This window comes from Coccomyxa subellipsoidea, assembly GCF_000258705.1.
Source record: "Coccomyxa subellipsoidea C-169, whole genome shotgun sequence".
Classification (NCBI taxonomy): Eukaryota; Viridiplantae; Chlorophyta; class Trebouxiophyceae; family Coccomyxaceae; genus Coccomyxa; species Coccomyxa subellipsoidea.
Window position 1 is genome coordinate 1,827,020 of NW_005178033.1, and position 19,566 is coordinate 1,846,585.

Here is a 19,566-nt window from a genome sequence, read left to right on the forward strand (position 1 = left end):
AAGTGCTTGTTAGCTGCTGCTCAGACTTGAGCTGTCCCCTCAAATCTGCAACAGCTCACGGCGTGACTTGAAAAACCCCTGCAAATGCTGGCAAAGACGGGCATTATTGCCGCTGACACAGAAGAAGACAAATTTGCGGAGTGCTGAGGGAGAGATTTTTTTGACTGGCCCTCCATCAACACACAGCAGCCTCCCCAGGTTTGGCGTGGACTGTCTGGTATGTGCACCAAAGGATGCCCCCTGACACCTTCATGGCCAACTCGCAGGCTTACAACTACTTAAGGACGCAACTCCACTGTCCATGCACATCTCTCGGAGTATCTTCTGGAGCTCAACTATCCTTGCTGCATCCTGCACTCGATCGCGCTGACGCCGGTGGCACACACAAAAGGAAGAAAAAGAGGATCTGGACCCGGCTCACTGCCGCGTGGCCGGGCGGCCAAAGCAACAGAAGAAGGCAGGCTTGGCGGCCTGCGGCACCTTCTTTGGCGCACTCTCAGGGCTGCTGCGCTGCTCGGCCTCCAGATCTGTCCGCCCATTCCCCGGCCGTGCTTTGCCCTCCGCCTGCACAGCATCCCACTGCCGGCATCAGCCACAGCTCCAAACCATGCTCTCACAAACAAAACCCGCTCACACTGCATCTTCAGGCCAACACCATCACAGCTGGCTGCTACAGTCCTGCTCACCACTTTTGATACTGTTCCAAACTTAGGCAAATACCATTACAGATGTCTGCCACAGTCCTGCTCACCAATGAAGCCTGCTGCCAAAAATACTCCGTTGCGGCACACCCCTTCACAGCCTTGGCATGCGCAGGAGCGATTGCTTGAATTGGCACACCTGTGAGGTCCTTCTGGTGGTGTTTTGTGCCCTGATGGTCGGCTCTGCCGTGCCAGGCGCGGGGAAGGGGCCGTTCTCGTTCTCGGCCTCGCTGTGGGATGCCGGCAGCTGCGCGTCGGCAAAGACAGACCTGGGCGGTTGCGCCGACGCAAAGGCAGAAGGCGGCGGGGAGGCGTGCGACACGCCCACCAGGCCGTGCATGTTGTTGCCGGTGGCCTTCCTGCCCTCGCCCCCTACGCAGAGGTGCAAATCTCCTGCGATCAGGTTCAGGACCCACCGCATTCCACACTAGCTAGCAATACAGCTTGATCATTTGTGCTGGCGCCCTCTTTACCCCTCCTTGCATTACAAGATTGTTTTGTCACATTTACATGATGATCTTCAAATGCACCCTAATGAAGGAATCAGTGCGTCAGGCGGAAGATGCACCTTTGTCCTGGCCGGGGAAGAAGAGGGCGTCTCCCTCTGCCTCGTCCAAATCCGATTCGGAGGTGGGCGTGCCGGTTTCGGGGATGTCGATGTCCGGCTCCGGCTCTATGCCGGCTCCCTCGTGGATCCCGCGCAGCTGCGGCGCCTGCGTGCCTGCGGCAATCCCGCCCATGTGCGGCACGCGCCGCGACAAAACAAACGGCGTCGCGCAGGACGAGTCCATGGAGCCCTGTGACGACGCCCGCGACGGGACCGGATGCCCCTGCGCCAAAAGAACACCAGCGTTAGCCTCTTGAAGGTTCCAAGACTTGCATTGCCTTTTATTACCTTGGTGGCTGGCAAAGGTGCATGTAAGACAAGCATGAACAGCAGGCATCTGAAGGAGACAAGAGCAAGGAGGCGCACCGCCGCAAGGGCGGCGGTGCGCACGCCCTCCTGCGCCTTGGCGTAGGCGGCGGCGCGGTCGATGTAGAGGTCGTAGCGCTCTGTGCCAGAGGACTCCAGCGAGTAGCGCCCGACCAGGTTGTGCATGAGGGGCTCCCGGTCGTCGCGGGCCAGGTCGGGGTCGTGCGGGAACTCCGCCTCGTCCGAGAAGTCCCCCACTTGCGCCGGGGGCGGCGACCTGCCACGGCTGCTCCGCGCCGACCTCGAGCTGGCCCTGGGCTGCGGCGCAGGCTCCACAGAGGGGCCGGGGGGCGCGTCCGCCTGCCTCTGCGAGCTTGGTGCGGCCTTGCGCTTGCTGCTCTCCAACGGGACGGCCGCCTCCCAAGCCCCAGCCTTCTCCTCCGGAGCAGCAGCAGTGGCAGCAGGCGAAGCGGCAGCAGCAGGAGCGACTGCTGCCGGGGCCCCTCCCCGCTTGCGTGTGAGCTCCAGCGGCACCGCGTTGTCCCACGTGGCCGGCGCAGTGGCGGCCGGGGCCGACGCCGCAGCAGCGGCGGCTGGGGCGGACGCCGCAGCAGCGGCAGGCTGCTTGCTGCGCGCGCGCGGCCGCTCCAGCGGCAGGGCTTCGTCGAAGGCGATCTCGGAGCGGGTGCGCTCGGCCGTCACGGTGACCCGAGGTGCCTCCGGGACTGGCTGCACCGAAGGCCTCCGCGGCTGCCTCTTCTTCACTGTCATCTGCAGGGGCTCCGCCTCCATGAAGGCGGCCTCAGAGCGCGTTCTGTCGGCCGTGCCCAGCTGCGTCACGGGGCCGGCGGCAAAGGCGGAGGCGGCCCCAGACTTAGCAAACATGGATGCGATTGCGGAGCCCTCAGGCGCGCCCATCATGTCCAGGGAGACGCGGTGGGAGGGGTCCGGCACGGTGCCCAGGGTGTCCTCCTCAAAGCTGTTGGCAGTATCCATGTGGAAGGAGGTCCGACGGGAGGACGTCCTGCTGGCCCTTTCATATTCTTGCGAGGGCCTCTTTTCTGTTGGGACTGCCGGGTCGGGGGGCAGAGATAATGCCCGCAGGCTGTCCAGGGAGAGTGGCTCCCCAATGCCGCTGCCAGTCGTCTGGGGCTTGGCGTCCTCTGCCGGGACGCCCTTTACTGGTGGCGACACCAGCACATCTCCGGCCGCAGCCTTTGGACCTGTGCCATCACCAAAGACCCATGAGAAACAGAACACCAACCAGGCAATCTAAAAGTGACCTGTGTAGGACCATGCTCAGCAATGTAATCATTGTCGAAAGCAGAGATGAGAGCACCTTGTACGGCACTGCTGTCGGTCGTCTCAGCCGAGACAGGCTTGACGGCCACATCGTTCGCAAAAGCCGACACGGGCAACGGCTCCTGTTCTGCAGCGGCAGCAGGCGCTTCGCTCTGCTCTGCGATGGGCGGCGCCTGAGCGGCTTCGGCCTCCGGCAGGCCTTCCTCGCGCGGCGCTGGCCCCGGGGCCTCGCTCTCAGCGCCGGCTTTCAGCCCCAGCGCGGCCGTCATGCTGCCCCACCAGTTGCGCGTGGGCGTCACTGGAGCATCCGTGTTTGTGCTATCTGGCGCAGCCATGGCGCCGGCGACGTCCTTGACGGCCACCGGGATGCTGCTGCCCTCCTCGGTGACCACCGTGAACTCGCCGGGCTTGTCGCCGGCCAGCAGCTCGGCCGAGTTGCGCGCCAGGCGGCCGCCTCGCTCGCTCTTCATCACCATCTTCAGCTCCTCGCCGATGCTGCTCGCGCGCTGCTCCTCGGACAGCGCCTGCGATGATGCCCGGCTCGACTCCCCATCAGGTCCCCCGGGCACAGCTGACGCTGTCAGCCCGCCGGCGGCCGCAGGTGTCTCCAGATCTCTGAAACTGCTGCCGGCCCCTGCCCCTCTCTTGATGTCCTGCGCACATGCAAGTCAGTCATGTCCCTCCCTCAGGCGCCTCGGGCAGCGACACTTCTTGTGGCTAACATCCATGAACGCAGCAAGATGGCGGCACCAGATGACACACCTGTGCAGGCTTCACTCTGGGCAAATCCACTGCTTCGTCACTGCCGGCTCGGGGTACTCTGGGCCGCGCCGGATGCTCGTTCTGCCTGCCAGAGCCTGCAAGTCAACGGCAGACTTCAGCATTTGCAAAGTCAAGCCAAATGCATGCAAGCAGGACGGAACAAGATATTGCAGCAATCCTGTTGAAAGAAAGGGACAACAGTGAGGCAGTTGAGCCAGCAAGGGGCGCGCACTGGCGGAGTCTCTGGGGGTCAGCCTGTGCGCGACGACTTCGTCCAGCAGCTCGTCCACGATGCGCGTGGTGGTGGGTGACGTGAAGCGCTCAGTGAAGCGCGACGACGTGCGCACGGACGGCGTGCCGCTGGGGCTGGGCGACGGGCCCTTGGTGCGGATCGGCGGCACCAGCGGCGCCACAAACGGCTCCGCCGCGTCGAACACCTGCAGGCCACCGCTGTGTCATTCTAGCTGCAGCAATGGCTTCTGAAGCAGAGCTCTGCGGTCCCCATTGTGCAGCAGGCCTGTGTTGCCCTGCTTCTGAGGGTGTTCTGGGCAATATGGGTGGCGACAGCAATCATGACAGGGTGGGGGACTTCACATCTTTCGGTAAAGATTCCGAGGGACGTGAAAGACATGCCAGGGCAAAGAGAGAGGTGTGTCGCTTGCCTGCACAGCCTGGAAGGGCGAGCTGGGCACGAGGGAGGTTGGTGGGGATGGGGGCGAGGTCCCTGCAGCGCCGGCTGCTGCCGGATCACTGCCTGATCCTGTGTCGCTCACGCTGCCCGTTGCGCCGCCACTGGAGGTACGGTCCACCCCCGCACTGCTCAGCAGGGGCGCTGCGGCCTCGGCAGCCTCCACCTCTTGCAGCGCATTCATTGGTGCCCTGGGCGCACGCTCGAACAATCACTACTTGTCCTTTGACAGCACACGTGCAAAGCAGCAGGTATGCACACAACAAACTTCTTGCTGCAGGTGCACCGTACCTCTGTGGTGACAGAAAGGAGTTGGTGTGGTTCGACTCCTGCATGTGTAGATTAATACTGCTTGTCAAGCTTTCATCCTGCACACCACATGCTTGTCATTCACCGCCAAGAACATGCCTTGTTTCGGCCAAGCACAACAGAACCAAAAAATGGTGAATGAAACAAAACAGGAGCAATGTAGTGGGCACAATGCAGTGGGCGGTGCGACGCACTGTGGGGAGTCCTTCGCTTCCAGCAGGCTCACTATCAAGATTATTGTACACAGCCCGACCTCCTACAGGGCCTGTTGGATTGAACAGAGCTGCGCTCTGCCAGCTATCTGCACCAAAACCGCTGCTCCGTGGTGGCTGCACTGGGCTATTGGGTCTCCTGTGGTCTGCCTTTAGCGCGGGCGCCGCACTGGATGCTGCAGTGTCCCTGGCTGACTTCTGTGCTGATGGCTGCGCGAATGCGGACCCTCCCCTGGATGTCAGGCTTGGGCTGGAGGCCTGCTGCTGGCTGGGCTGCACTGGAGGTGGAGGCCCCGGAACCAGACCGAGCGCGGCAAGTGTTGCTCTGCGCGCACTGTCCCTCTCTTCGGGCTTGCGCTCCAATGGCGGGGAGTCAATCCCGTTGGACCGCACAGAGCCTGCGTCGCTGTCGCTGTCAAGCTGCACTGCAAACGACCGCACTCCCAGGATCCCCTGTTGCTGTGATGCATCATTCTGGGACATGCTCCCGTCCCAGGGTGGACCACCGGGTACCCCAGGGCTCCTGATAATGGCCCTGGCAGCCTGCTTTCCGCATCAGCAGTTCTCCAAGGCTTCTGCTGTGCTCAAGGGAAGCCACCAGAGTCCTGCTTGACACAGCAGCAATGCAGAGGGCAAGGGGGCGATCTCCTCTTCAACCTGCACATGACACCAGAGGCCATATTAGAAATGGGGCCACGCTTGTACGGGCACCGACAGGCCTTGCTGTATGCAGAGGCCACTCCAACAGGATGAGAGAGGAGAAGCGTCACTTGTTAAACATGGCAGTACCGAAGGCAATGAAATGGCACAAAAAGACCTCTGCCTAATTGGATTTCTGTGGAAAAGCGCCTGAGTGGAACAAGACGCAAGGGTTTGGCCTCGCAAAATTTCATCTGAGCATTCCCACTCCCAACCGAACAAGGTCTACTCACTATTGTCGCGATGAGCACAGCCAGCCGCATAACACTAAGCCGCCTTCCCCTCCGCCGGCTGGAAACTCTAGCATAAGCAACGCAACACCTTGGGTTTGATGATCAGACTTGACAAGCTTGATACTTGCTCGGGCTGCCAAAGTAGGCAACTGATCTCGAAAGCGCTGGGAACAGCTTCACCTTCCTTGGATTCTCGAATTTCCCTGCAGCATCACTCGCCACACGTAGCCGCATCGCTGTAGCATTTTACAGAGATCCATTGAAGTGCATGTGCAGAGTGTGGTACACCCACATAGGCAGATGATATGACTTCGGTGCCAACATTAAACAGAGGAGGAGATATTTCAGTGCAGGGAACCAACGACGACGCCCAGATATCAAAGCTGTGAGTTTTTGAAGCTCTATTGAGCTACTAGTCCGTCTCTACAAGAGCTGGATCAATATAATGAGGACATTGTCTATTTTGTTGAGGGTTGCCTCTGTCACCGCACAGGTCTTGCGCAAATCTAGGATACTTCAAGGATGACTTCATCAAATATTTCGTAAGACGTTCGTCGAAGAGGTCTCCACTGATCAATCGAGGTAGTTTAAAGTGTCTATGACTATAACCGTCGAGTTCAATCTATTGGTCTTTGTTCCACAGAGCATTCATATAGGAATACATCGATATACCGCTGGGTGGAGAATGCTCTGAATGTATTTGCAAATGCATGTGCTAATGGGGATCTGATAAGTCGTGGTCTGACTTCCAGGATACTTCGCTCGACTTTTGGCTTTGAGGCAGCTCCTTCAACAATTTTTTGATGTGATCAGCCAATCCACTGCACCGCATGAGCAACAGAGTGTGGCACAAGTCCTCTCTCTTGGCGCTGGATTCGACACTACCTTTTTCAACGTCGAGGTGAGGACACTTCCAAGCCCAAGGCAACAGAGCCTGCTAATATTCATATCATCCACCATTGATCAATGTCAGTCCTGCAGGGTGAGGACAGAAGAAAAGCACGATGGTTTGAGGTTGACTTCAAGGAAGTCACACAGAAGAAGGCGGCCATCATTGCTGGAAATGCAGCTTTGCATGAGCAGCTAGGGCCAGATGCAAAGGAGAAGATACATCCAGGTACGTTGAATAATTGTTCCGAAGACATTGCTGTTTATGTGGCTTCGTGGTCCTTGCTGGGTGGAAATTAGCAGCAATGCAGTGAAGTAACTTGATTATGATCCGATAATTCTGTCTGAGATCTTCAGGCGAGGGCAGAATTCAGACAGATGCGCTCAGCGTGTTGCCAGCTGACCTCCGGGATGTCAAAGGGGTGGAGGCCGCCCTGCTTGCGGCCGGCTTCAACCCACAGCTGCCCACATATGTGCTGGCAGAGTGTGTGCTGGTGTACATGGAGGCAGAGGAGAGCTCAGCAGTGGTACGATGGCTGGGCAGCTTCCTCAGCACAGCTGCATGCGTGGTGTACGAACAGGTGCAGAGCAGACGTGCTGGCCACCATGCTGGCATGCCACATGGAGGTTTTCACATTGAAAACATTGACGGCGTGAGTGTGTTCATTTCAGTTGCATGGTGGTGCTGGGTTGAGTGAAGAAGCTTGGGTGATTTTGCTGACTGAGTGGTGTGGCCAGATCAAGCCAGGCGATGCATTTGGGAGGCAGATGCTGATGAATCTAGAGGTGAGCTAGGTCTCTGGGTGCCTTCAGCTTCCTGGGAAGTGCCTTTGATATCATAATTCACAGGCGATTTGCCCATGATTAGCCACTCTGCAGTACCAGCAGTGAAGGTGCTGTGCACTGACAGTCCCGAGGATGTCCATTGAGGGGACTTCAAGCAACGCCAGATCTGAAAGCTCATCAGGACCGCTTCCTTAACAATGGCTGGCAGCGCGCGGATGCCAAGGACATGACCACCATATATCGTGCTTACCTTGATCCTGCTGAGAAGCGCAGGTGAATTCTGCTGCCTTGGGCTCTTGGCAGTTGTCCACACTCTTCTTGTGTTCGTGAAGTATTTGTGCAACTGCTGGAAAGCTGTGCAATGTTTTTTTAGATGGTATCATGGCGAGGTCTTAATTTCTCTTCTGCTCTGCTCAACTGCAGGGCAGAGCGACTTGAAATCTTCGATGAGTTTGAGGAATGGCACATGATACAGGTATCCTTCTAGGGCTTCGGCTATCCGACATTGTGCTTCGCCTCTTTGTGCTGTGGATATGTAGCAGTGACGTGTCACACTGTCGTGATTTTGCTTTTGACCTCCTTAATCACTGCTGCTTGCAGGACCACTACTGCATTGTCCTCGCTTTGAATGATGCTTCCGGAGTCTTGCAAGACTTTGGCTTCAAGCAGAAGGCGCCTCCGGCAGGCCGTGTGCCCTTCCCCAGAGCTGACTGATCAGATGTTTGGACTCATGAGATGTTTGGACATGCTTGGTAAAATGTATTGCAGGTGTCTTCCAATCACCGAAGTTTACTTGCCCTTGTTCTCAACATTTCTACAAGATGTGTGACACTTGCCGAGAGTGGTTCTGCATTATGATGCTGTTATGATAAGGCTTGGTGAGGTACAGATCATCGTTGTCACCCAATGAATTCTGTTCAATGGTAGGGAGTTGCAATGATTTTTACAAGTTGCTACGGACCAGCTTATAAGATCACTTGTAATTTCTTTGTGCGGCGCAAAAAAAAATGCATCTTGCTTTATTCATCATATTGGCTGGAACTGGATGGAGGATCCTCCAGACTGCCAACAACACGTTCATAAGTTGGAGGCCATCTTGACGTTGACAGTGTGTCAACTTGACGCTAATTCTACAGCTGGCAATCACAGAGAATTGTCCCAAGCTCGCTACGAAGCTTTCTACACTGTCTCACCTGAACAGACTTTCTTGATGGAGCACTAGATGCACAAACGTGACTTTAGCAGTAGCTTTGGGCTCCTGATACCAGTACAGAACAAAATTGATAATAGACATCAGCCTAGAAGTAAGTATTCAACCGGAGTCTGACAGGCCTTTCTGCAGAACCCCAAAAATTGTGGACGAAATTCACACGACAAAATGCCCTGTTGCTTTCCCACACTGCCCTAGATCTTGCACCGGAGCTGGCCCCCAATACTCAACAGCATTCTTTCAGCAGAAAGTGCGACGGGCTCAGTGTGGCCTCCTTTGCACTGCTCATGGAGGAGTTGGCCTGCTCTGCATCGGCGCCGGTGCTCATGGCTGCCACGCCGCTGCAGCCGTACTGTACGCGGTCCAGTGCAGCTTGCACGCCGGCAGCACTGTTGCCACAGGCGGCGTCGCCCTCATTCTCTTTGCTGGCGGTTGGGCTGGGGCTCTGTGGGTCCTCCCTCGGCCGCTGCGGCTCTGGGGCGTCCGCAGAGACTGCGCCCTCTGCTGTGCCCTCCGCGGCTTCCCCATCCGGCCTGGCAACTGCTTCAACATCCTCGCACTGCATCACGCCCTGCGCAACACACCAAGCCCAGCTCAACCGGCTGCTGCATTTAATCCGTTATTCAAGACAATCCCTCGGCTTCGAGTCACCCTCCAGCTGCATTCTTACAGGTGAGTGTCAACTAGTTTATGCAATCGATGGGCCTGACACTATCCCTCCAGCATTTCCCAGCAGGGCAAGACTGCCAGCAGGGGTGTGTATGCGGAGGGGTCAGCGATGCAGCAGGCCAGGTGAGAGGGCGCGCCTGCGCGAGGGCGTAGAGGGGGGCGCCACCGGCCTGCACGGCGCGCAGCAGTGACAGCGAGTCGGCCGGATCAGCCATGGCGTGGCGCGACACCTCCAGGAAGTAGTGGGCCCACTGCGGGTTGGTGATCACGTTGGTGATCACGTCCTGGCCGCTGATGGACGTCCAACTCTGCAGGTTGGCCGCCGCGCTTGGTTGCGGCGAGCGCAGGCACTCTGGAAGCTGTGCGGCGTCGGAGACATGCGCCTGGCCCACGAGAGTGACGCCCTGCATCCAGTCTGGGAGAGCCTCCGTCTTGCTGGTGCTGGCGGGCTCCGCCTGCCGCTCCCTTGCGCTCTCTCCTTCAGGAGAACCGCCACTGCTGCCCGCCCCGCCAGCCTGCTTCAACAACCCAAACCTTGTAAACCTCACGCGAACTTTGCAAAGCAGCTTCCAACCTTACCTGAAAACACCAGAAAAATCAGCCTGTCCAGTTTCCTTCCCGTCATGCACACAAGTCTTGCCGCACGGCAGACAATGCATTGCAATGCCTCTCTTTCCCGCGCACAGGGAAGCACAGGCTGGTGGCGCACCTCGGCTTGGGGGGTCAGTTGGATACAGGACGGCGCTGTGCCCTTGAAGTTGTGGGGGAAGATGACGGGGGGAACAAGGTGCAGCGCTTGCCGCAGCACCAGGGGGCTGTGCCGAGGCGTGGCCCGCCCAAGATCGGCAGACGCGGACGGCTGTTGCTCCATCGCCGCCGCCACGCTAGTGGGGGTCGCCCCCGGCGTGAGGCCACCCAGGGGGGTGGTGAACAGCAGCGGCCTGACCAGACCATCCAGCGCATCATCCCTGTCCGGCCCCGCCAGCGCGCGCTCTTTGGCAGATGACGTCGGCGTGAATGGCTCCTGCTGCCGGCGCTGCCGCTCTGATCTCTCCTCGCTGGCGCTGTCAGCCGCAGCAGCCGCAAGCACCGCCATCCCATCAAGAGCCTCAGTAGATTTGCTTCCCCGCTCGGCCGCAGATGCACCGCCCCGACGCGACGGCCCTGCCGGCCGCGCTGCATCGCCGCCCGATGCGGCGGCCGCTGCAAGCTCTGCGGCGACGGAACGCTTGCGCGCAAAGGCGGGCGTGCGGCTGTTGCTGAGCATCTTGGCCGCGGACAGCAAGGGCCCGGGCGGCGAGGCGCCCTGAGGCCCTGCCGGAGTGCGCTTGCAGCCGGCCAGCGCATCGGTGTGCACGAGCGGCGGCGTGGCGGCCGCCGGGTTGAACTCGCGCGGCGTGCGGAAGGTGCCGGACTGCCCCTGCGCCGGGGTGGGCGCATAGCCCAGCTCCATGAGTGTGTTCCAGGTCGTTTCGTCATAGGGCCCCTTCACCGCGCTGCCCTCGACGGCTGCTCGGCCAGGCAGTGACCGCTCGCGGCCCCGACGCGCCAGCTCGGCAACCTGGCTGCCGGACACGTGCTCCCTTCGCCTGGTGCGGCCTTCCACAGCCACAGTGGGGGTCTCCTCGTCCTCATCGGAATCACAGTCTGTGTGCGGTATCGTGCGACGCGCCTTCCTCACCGGCCGCCTTGAGGTTGGCTCCTTGAAGAGCGGCGGGGAGGCAGCCGCCTCCGTGGGGCCCTCTGCCGGCGCATCGTCTGCAACATACAGAGAGATGCTCAGGCCAGGCTGCTCATAATTGCGTGTCATCCCACTCTGGCAGACATTCACCCACATAGAGATATATGAGATTTCATCTACAACACCTTCCTCCTGCCCTCCATGGTGCACCCCTAGTTGAAGCGGTGCCTAGGACCTGCACTACATTCTCGGAGTTCCTCCAGATTACTGAGGAGGTGGAAGGATCACACCATGGGACAGGCGGGCCCGGGTGTTGCGGGCTGCGGTGCTGGCCGGTGCGTGGCGGGCGGGGCGCTTGGCGCAGCCGCCCGTCCCAGGGCTGCCCAGCTCAAGGCCGGGGCTGGGTATGGTGGGTGAGGCTGACATGGGCGCGCGCGAAGCAACACTCGGTTTCCGAGCCGATGCCCTGCCACGCCTGCTGTGGTCCGCGCCGTGCCCCAGCGTCTCCGGCGTCTCTGGTGACACCATGGCACCGCTGCGTCCTGCTTCCTCCTGCACATACTCGCCCCCTGGAGAATCCTCCAGCTCGTCCTGCATGCACCCAGCAAGCCTCATGCAAGTGAAATGACTCATCCATCCTCTGGATAGCATCACATACAAGGCAGCTGCCCATCTGATGCATGACAATCTACAAGGATTCCTAAACCTCTGGCAAGATAAGCGCTCCACAGCTCTCACTTGTGAGGCGGAGCCCGAAGGGGCCTCCTGGGAGGAGGCGCGCTGCTGCATGCGCTGGCGGCCCTTGGCGGCCGCGGCTCGGAACTGGCCGCTCTCCACCTTGCGCCGCATCGTGCTGTTCCAGTGGTTCTTGATGGCGTTGTCTGTGCGGCCGGGCAGGAACTGCGCAATTTTGGCCCACTGGTTGCCGTACTCTGCGTGCTTCTCCACCAGCATGCTATCCTCCTCCTTGGTCCAGTCTCCCCTCTTGATGGTGGGGTCCAGGTGGTTGTGCCATCTGTGAAAGGCACCCGGCACCATGCTCAGCCAGATTGCTAGCCTTCCCTGGCACAGGCATCCACGCTGGTATTGTGAGGGCAACAGGAAGCACAGCAGGGAGCAAGAGTGCCTCGCACCTCTCTCTGCACTGCTTGCCAATGCGGCCAGGCAGATCCTTGGCAATAAGTGACCACCTCTTGGCTCCCAGCCGTGTCACCAGCTCAATGATCTTCAGGTCCTCCTACGCATCCAGCACAAGTATCACATCTGCCGACCCTCCTGTGCAACTCCAACTAGGGGATATCCCAACGTCAGGCCAAGGGACTGGCAAATCGACAGGGCTCACCTCTGGAGTCCAAGGCCCCTTGACGAGCTCGGGATTGAGAACCTTCTGCCATCGATGGAGACACTGGACGTCAGTCCTGTCCTCAAAATGCTCAGCTGCATCACAGGTTTGACACACAAGATTCAGCTCCCCCTCAACAATAACTTGTGAGGATGATACACTCAATTTGACCCCAAAGGATATGACAAACATCTCTGCACATGTTAGCACAGCCGAGCCAAATCACTGTCTGCGAAACTTGGTGACTGTCTTCTGCTAGAAGCCACATTGTGATGGTGTGATAACCGTCGAACATGCACGTTGCCCACTGAATTGTAACAGGCCCGGCAAATTTATCTGATTTGCAATCATACACAGTAAATGTGTCTAGCGGCGCTCGCTGTGCCCCTTTGGGGAGAAGCACCACAGACCGTTCAAAAGCAACTGCCAGTGCGCCCAATTCCTCGTCTGATCGATTCTCAACCAAAAATGCTGCCCAATTGGTGGCAAATGCAGTCCTTGCACGATTGCCATCCCCAACAGGATACGGGCAGCATCGGATCGGTGCGCACCGGCGCTCTGTGACAACATACAGCCTCGAGACTAAGGACAAAGCATCCTTGAAACCGACGCACCTATCTTCTTCCAATTTTTCGCCCCGTAGTAGGATACAGCTCTCCGCAGCACCTCATCCTGCGCAGTCAAAGTGAGCAATTGAGAGGGGCCGGGAACGTGCGCCTCAATCTCTGCTGGTGCCCGTTGGTGGGCCTGATGGCCGCGTACGTTGCAAAAACACAATCACCTCCTCCGCCGTCCATCCTCCAACAGCCGAGCGCCTAGTCGGCGCTCCAGTTTTCCTGAGACAGTCAGAGGCACGCGAGTCAGGTCACACAACGCCAAACTCTGTAGATTTCACGGCACAGGAACAAGCGATGGGGCCTGGGGCGCGCACCCGTGGACTGGTGGAAGCTCCAAGCCATCCTTGGCTTCCACCGCACGTGATGGTCTGCTTGCAGTCCCCTTCATGGCGACAACAATTGCAGGCAGGTGCAGCACTTCTTCGCAAATTTTGCTCGCAGCACTGGCTGTCCAAATTTGGCTGCTGCCAGCTGGCTACGGGCCAACACCTGGCCCCATGCAGCCTGATTTGCTAAGAAATGAATCCATGGGCAAAGTCTCCGATCCAGTTTCCTGACTGGATCCAGGTGTCTACATTTTTATGGGGACCAAGAGGCAGGATAATTGTCATTACACCGTTCTAATGCCAATACAGGCCATGGCGGCGGCGTGCTGCGCAATTGCTTCAAGCGCAAGTTGCTAGCTCGATGATATCCGCTAGGATAGAAACGCCATCGAGTTCATGGGTCATGCCTGGACTCACATGCATGCTGATCAGGCTGGAGCTGATCAGAATCCTGCAAGTTCATGATATTGCAAGAATATGCAGCAAAGTTGAGGATGGCCATGGGTGCGAGGCCCTAGGGCAGAACGGTGCATCTGCCATATGCCATATGCCATCATGATCCAGTGGATGCATCCTGCTACTTCAATGTATGTGGCCGCTCAGACACTGTCCGGCAGCATCGTCATGGCCATGCACAAATACCTTGGAGTGCCAGAGTGTGGAGTATATATGTGCTTTGCCAACTGAGGGGATAACACTTCTCGAATCCACGGCACCTTTGCTGTCAAGCCTGACAGTGCCAGAATCAGAACAACACGACCTCTCTCAGGACTCCAGTGCCTCGTCACGACAGCATCTCTAGTGAAGATCCTTGGGTGATCAGCAGCGGCCCTCAAGCTGTTGCGGGGACCTTGGCTGGCGTCAGATCTGTGACGCTGTCCTTGTAGGCCTGCGGCGGCAGCGTCACCGGCTCCGATGATTCTGCGGCAGATAACACCAGGTCAGCCTCATGCAGGCTCCCGATACACCTTCAGAATTTACAGAAACAGTGCCCTGCAAGCTTGGTTGACAGGTGCCATGATGGAGGCACTGGCCAGGAAGGCACTGCCATCGAAGCCATAGCACTGCAGGCAAGCTGCAGGCCAGGTACAAATTCATAATATTTATGAAGTACAGCGCTCTGCAAGCTCTGCTGACGGGTGCCGCCAAAGGGCACATAATTGCAGCCTGTCAGCAGGCACCGTTTGCCAATAACAGCGTGCAAGAGCATAGCAACATTAGAGCCATGGATCTTTGGAGCAGGCTTCACCGTTGGAGATGAGGACGTCTCCCGCGATGCTGGTGCCCTTCACAAAGCGCACGGGGCCCCTGACTGTGAGGGAGGTGGCGTGGACGAGGGAGGGAACGGCGTCGGTGAGCGCATCCATCTTGTCCACTAGCTTGTAGTGCTTGTCGTCCAGCTTCACCAGCGGGCCCTTGGGCGCCGCCAACACCACCGTGTGCGCCTCTGTCACCTGCACTCACCCCCAGCCAACAATATTAGCCGTCATTGCATAGAGCGCATTGTACATCAGCGGGTGTGCGGGCCCTAATGCGCCTGTGACATCACGGCTTCAACGGGGAAGACCAAGTGTGGCAGGTGCGAAAAACTCATCAGCACAGAATGGGCAGCGGCCCGAGTACTTGGAGAAGATTTGGGGCAACACAAGCATGCAGGGTACTGGCACACGTACGCCGGCGACCGCAACGCCCCTCAAAGCTGCTGCGTGGGCAGACTTTATGGAGAAATGATTCTTGGAATTCCCATTTCCAGCCACTTTCATGGCTTCAGCCACTTGGACTGCAGCTGACATTCTTAGAAGAAGACTGGTGCGCGGTGCCCTGGCCCTGCGCAAAGTAGCAGGTCAAGGCGCTTGCCTTGAAGGCGTCGGAGCGGAGGGAGAAGAGGTCATTGGTGGTCTTGACGGGGGCGAAGCGCTCGCGTGGCACAACAACAGCGCCGGAGTCATCGAAGCACTCGATGGCCGAGCCCATGGCGGTTTCCAGCTGGAATACGGGCGGGCTGCTGGAGTCGCGGGGGTTCACCGTCTTCTTGTTCTTTATCAGCGGCAGCTGCAGCACGCCGTTGCTCGCCTCCAGCTTGGCCTGAGTTCAGCACCACCCCACAGTGCATGAGGCACAGGCATGGGATATTGCAGAGAAAGTTGCTCCAGGGAAAGAGAGAGAGAGTATCTATGTCTACAATGTTATCACATGTCCCAAGAGCCTGTCCCACTCCTGACCATGGCAACAATCGCTGCAAACGTTGGAGCTGCAGATCATGCATGCAGACAGTGATGCATATGAGCATTTCCAGATATGGGCAAGGCAATGCAACTACTTTGTATGCTGCTCTGATTGGGATGCAGGTGGCGCGGCGCGCACCTTGAGCTTGGGCAGGTTGACCCAGAGGTTGTTGGTGTTGAAGAATTTGTGCTTGGAGATGTCCTCGAAGGCGGCCTTGTCGTCGTCGGGGCACATGGCGCTCTCGCGCAGCATCAGCCGCCCGTCCGCCAGCCGCCGTGCCAGGTGGCCCCCCTTCTTGTCAGCCGCCGTCCTCTCGGCCACCTGCCACCCGCGCCAATCTTAAAACATAAAGACTGATTGCCACCATTAGTGAGCGAGCCTGTCTTAGCATCCCTGCCTCCCTACCAGGCGCTTTCAGGTCTAGCAGGTGAAGCTGGCACCTCTGGATCACAATCACCTTCTCACTCACTCCGGTGAGAGCACAACCCCCGCCGCAGAAGTAGAGCAGTTGCTCCATAATCCAGAAGACAAAGGCGCACTGCATGTGCTTTGAAAAGGGCAAAAGATAGTACGGACCTCCATGATGAAGGACTTTTTGGTCTCTGCGAAGTAGGCCAGCAGGTCAACATCCAGGGTGGCTCCCAGGTTGTCACTGTTGGAGACAAAGACATACTCAATGCCAGCATCCACCAGGCGGTCCAGCATGCCAGAGCCCAACAGGGATGGGTAGATATCACCGTGGCCGGGTGGACACCTGCACCAGGACACAGCAATCTCTGTGACACACCTTTCCGCCCTCAGGACTTCGCCATGATGCAAGTGAGATAATAAAAAAGGATTTTAGCAGACTTAAACAAAAACAATTGCTTTGCAGCAGCGCAGGTGCGCACCACTCCTGCTCGGGATCCTCTGGGAATGTGGCCGGCTTCAGCGTCTTTGCATCGACCTTGGGCGACTTGTTCTGCACGAGCTCCACATCAGGCTCATTGATGAGGTCGGCATGCGACTTGCTGAGGTACTCCTTTGTGTCATCGCTGGTGGAGAAGCTGCACAGCCGGCGACACTGTCAATCCAACTGGCGATGCACATGTGTTAGGGGTTCAAAGCTGATCAGCATCCTGTGAAACAGAGAACTGGGAATCCCTCCTGCTGCGTGATTGCTCACCTGTTCATAAGAACGAAACGGACTTTGGATCCGAATTTGGTGCGGGTGTACTCGATCTGATCCGCTATAAGGTCCAAGAATGTCTTTCCGTCCTTCACCTCCAGCAAAGACTTGGCCTTTGCAAGACCCATGGAGGTTCCCAGGCCTCCATTCAGCTTCAGGACAGCTGTCTTGGCCAGAAGTCCCTGCTACAGCCCGCATTACTTACATAAAATTTGAATTAGAAAGATCGCCGTAATCACTCCAGGAGAACGGCCAACACCTTGCACAGTGAACTCGATATTCCCTATGGTCAACAGGAACATGGGAAAGGAATTGCGTCGTCCGCGCACCTTGATATCCCCGACGGATTTCGATCTCAGATCAGCAAGACGCGGAAGTTCCTCAATGGCCTCGATCTCTTTCTCAGGGACCTGCAAAGATATATAGAGGATCGGTTCGATTCAGAGATCACTTGGCACCGGATTCCCACATGGAACATACAGATGCTGCATAACTATTGCCTGCAGCAATCTGACGTACCAGTCCAGTGACTCCGGCAACAAGCTGCTCATAGTTCAATCGAAACGCATCGATGGCCGCTTGACTGAGGCCTTCTGCCTTCATTTTCTCCTCGAACGCTTCCATGGCTGCACTTCGATTAGGAATGTAATTCAACTATCTGAGGAATCAATGTTTATAGACGATGATCGACTGGTTGAGAATATGGCTATCGAAGTAGATTCCAGATGCACCGGTCAGCTGTGCACCGGCTTCCCGGTCCTTCACAACGTGGAACCCTTCCATGCTGAGGTTCACACCCTCTTCCAGGGATATATTACATGGGATCCACAGGGGGAACTAATTTTTTAAAGACTCCGAGTAAACCCTGGGATCCATCGGGATCCATTTCCCTCTAGGCCTTCCTCTATATATATATCCATCGGGACCCTACCCGTTCTCTGTGCGTCGTAAGCTGCCAGTGTCTTCGGCCGTCCCAGCCGCGCTCCTGGCACCGCAGCCGCCGGCTGTGCCGGCAGCCGCCGCAACACCGGCTGTGCCGATTCCGGGGCCGCCCGTCATTGCCGCCGCGCAGCGTTGCTCCCGAGAGGACCTGCTTCTGGCAGTGCTCACCGGGGGGTCCCGCAGCACTTCGTACGGCCACCCCAGGGCCGCGTCTATATTCGGCCTTGCGCTTCGGCTCCCCGGTTGGCGGCGGCCTGGCCGGCCTGCTGGGCGCGCAGGCGCCGGCACGGCCGTGGGCAGCGCACCGTGGCCACAGGAGTGCTTGGGTGGACGCCAGGGACGAGAAGGAGGCTGCAACGATGTGCGTGATGTACATCACATGTGCTGGCAGAACCCGAGGCAGACCACGCTGGCGCCAGCGTGCGGGCATCGTGCGCTGTGTGCGCCCTGCACCAGCCTGCTGTTGGGCCAGCGTAACCTGCCCCTGTGCCCCATCTGCCGCTGCGGCGTGCAGAGCTACATCCTGCGCGAGTTTGACGCCTGACCCAGCCGCGCTGCCCGCGTGCGCGGGGGCGCGCAGGTGAATAGCAACCTTGCTCTTGTGCAAGCAATTGCACACCAATTACCGAAATGACATAGAACATGTTTGAACCCTTGAACCCCGATTTGGGCTTTCTGACCGGCTTGCATCTGTGTTTTACATTTCTGGGCTTCTTTGCATGCATCAGCATCTGCAGCATGCATCTGGGCTGACCATGATTTATCCCAGCGGTCTTGGCTGCTGATGTAGAATGGGACTGTGGGTGGCTAGCATGAGAGAACATGGATATGATCTCTCATGCTATCATGACAATACAATCATGGGACCGCTTTCAACATGGAAAATGTCATGTATATTCGAGAACCTGATGAAAGCAAAATTAATCGGTCCTACAAAACTTCAAGGCTCTAGCTCCAGAGCTAGATCTACAGAACTTGCCCTTAATGGTGGCCACCATGGTGTATCTGATAGGGGGGCCTCTATTGAAAGATATCTACTAGATGGTCTTGTCAGAACATAGGATTGCAATGTGCTGCCGAAGTCAAAATGAAATTTATAACCATTCTCATTATTATTACACGCTTTTTCTGCCAGAGGCAAGGTACAGACAAGCTGATCCAAGCAAGACCCAATCACCCGTGGGCATGGTGCTGAGTATCTATACCGCCCCCCGCCAGCCGGGGCCAGGCACGTTGGAAATGCCTGTGTAATATCCCTGTATCAGGGAACCACAGCTGGAGAAAACCCCAAAAGAGATTTAATAAAGACTCCGAGTCAGACGAGATGCACGGTTGTATTCAATAAAGTTTATTGAAATGCTCGACGCAAGTGTTGCCCAGCAGGCGCGCGCGCTGGCCGGCAGTCGCTAGCCAAAGACCGGTCACCGCGCGCGCCTGCTGGGTACCCGTTGGAAACAGTTTGCGCGCGTGCGTTTCAATATCTGTGCAAATGGCTATGTACTACATAGTACGCAGATCTGACTACACCTAAATAGGTACATGCATGGGCCTAAATGCATGCAAAATATGTCAAAACGCAAGGCAGATCCGATCAGAGTCTGCCTCTCTTCAAGAAGTTCACACAACCGGCCAATGGTGCGTGCTCATAACCGAAATGTGCGTTGCAGCTGCAGCTGCTTCACTGGTACTACCTATATATATATATAGTATACGTATGGTCATGAAGCCGTGCATCACCGACCTTTATGTGCATGCAGCTGTAAAAGTCCCATCATAACCCTTTTCATTTCCCTGTGAGGCAGGTGCCCTGATAGAGGAAATTTTCCATCTAGAGAAGCAACGCGTGGGACCATCGGATGGCCCCCTGCCTGCCTGCCTGCACATGCCAACAT

General features: G+C 57.6%; 3 protein-coding genes across 3 annotated transcripts; 1 reads left to right on the top strand and 2 right to left on the bottom strand.

Annotated features, from left to right (window-relative positions):
- Positions 1-5,249: 5,249 nt before the first annotated feature.
- COCSUDRAFT_53836 (leucine carboxyl methyltransferase family protein) lies at positions 5,250-8,492 on the top strand (the record flags this gene model as incomplete). Its single annotated transcript, XM_005646977.1, has 10 exons — positions 5,250-5,268; positions 6,156-6,204; positions 6,313-6,401; positions 6,572-6,720; positions 6,834-6,940; positions 7,075-7,288; positions 7,446-7,493; positions 7,618-7,766; positions 7,917-7,968; positions 8,094-8,492. 10 exons carry the CDS (start codon positions 5,250-5,252, stop codon positions 8,205-8,207), a joined length of 990 nt encoding a protein of 329 aa, XP_005647034.1. The 3' UTR covers positions 8,208-8,492.
- A 3,389-nt stretch (positions 8,493-11,881) lies between these two features.
- Positions 11,882-13,230, bottom strand: COCSUDRAFT_7682 (Homeodomain-like protein; the record flags this gene model as incomplete). Its single annotated transcript, XM_005646978.1, has 5 exons — positions 11,882-12,068; positions 12,187-12,290; positions 12,396-12,490; positions 13,010-13,067; positions 13,177-13,230. Coding segments are annotated over 5 exons (498 nt in total), but the record flags the coding sequence as incomplete, so codon positions are not given.
- A 377-nt stretch (positions 13,231-13,607) lies between these two features.
- On the bottom strand, positions 13,608-17,431 carry COCSUDRAFT_53837 (UDP-glucose pyrophosphorylase). The gene is made up of 9 exons (XM_005646979.1): positions 17,252-17,431; positions 17,062-17,142; positions 16,730-16,914; positions 16,455-16,610; positions 16,141-16,318; positions 15,703-15,885; positions 15,130-15,423; positions 14,588-14,792; positions 13,608-14,259 (listed from the first exon to the last, which is right to left on the bottom strand). Exons 1-9 carry the CDS (start codon positions 17,354-17,356, stop codon positions 14,171-14,173), a joined length of 1,476 nt encoding a protein of 491 aa, XP_005647036.1. The 5' UTR covers positions 17,357-17,431; the 3' UTR covers positions 13,608-14,170.
- Between the last annotated feature and the right edge of the window lie 2,135 nt (positions 17,432-19,566).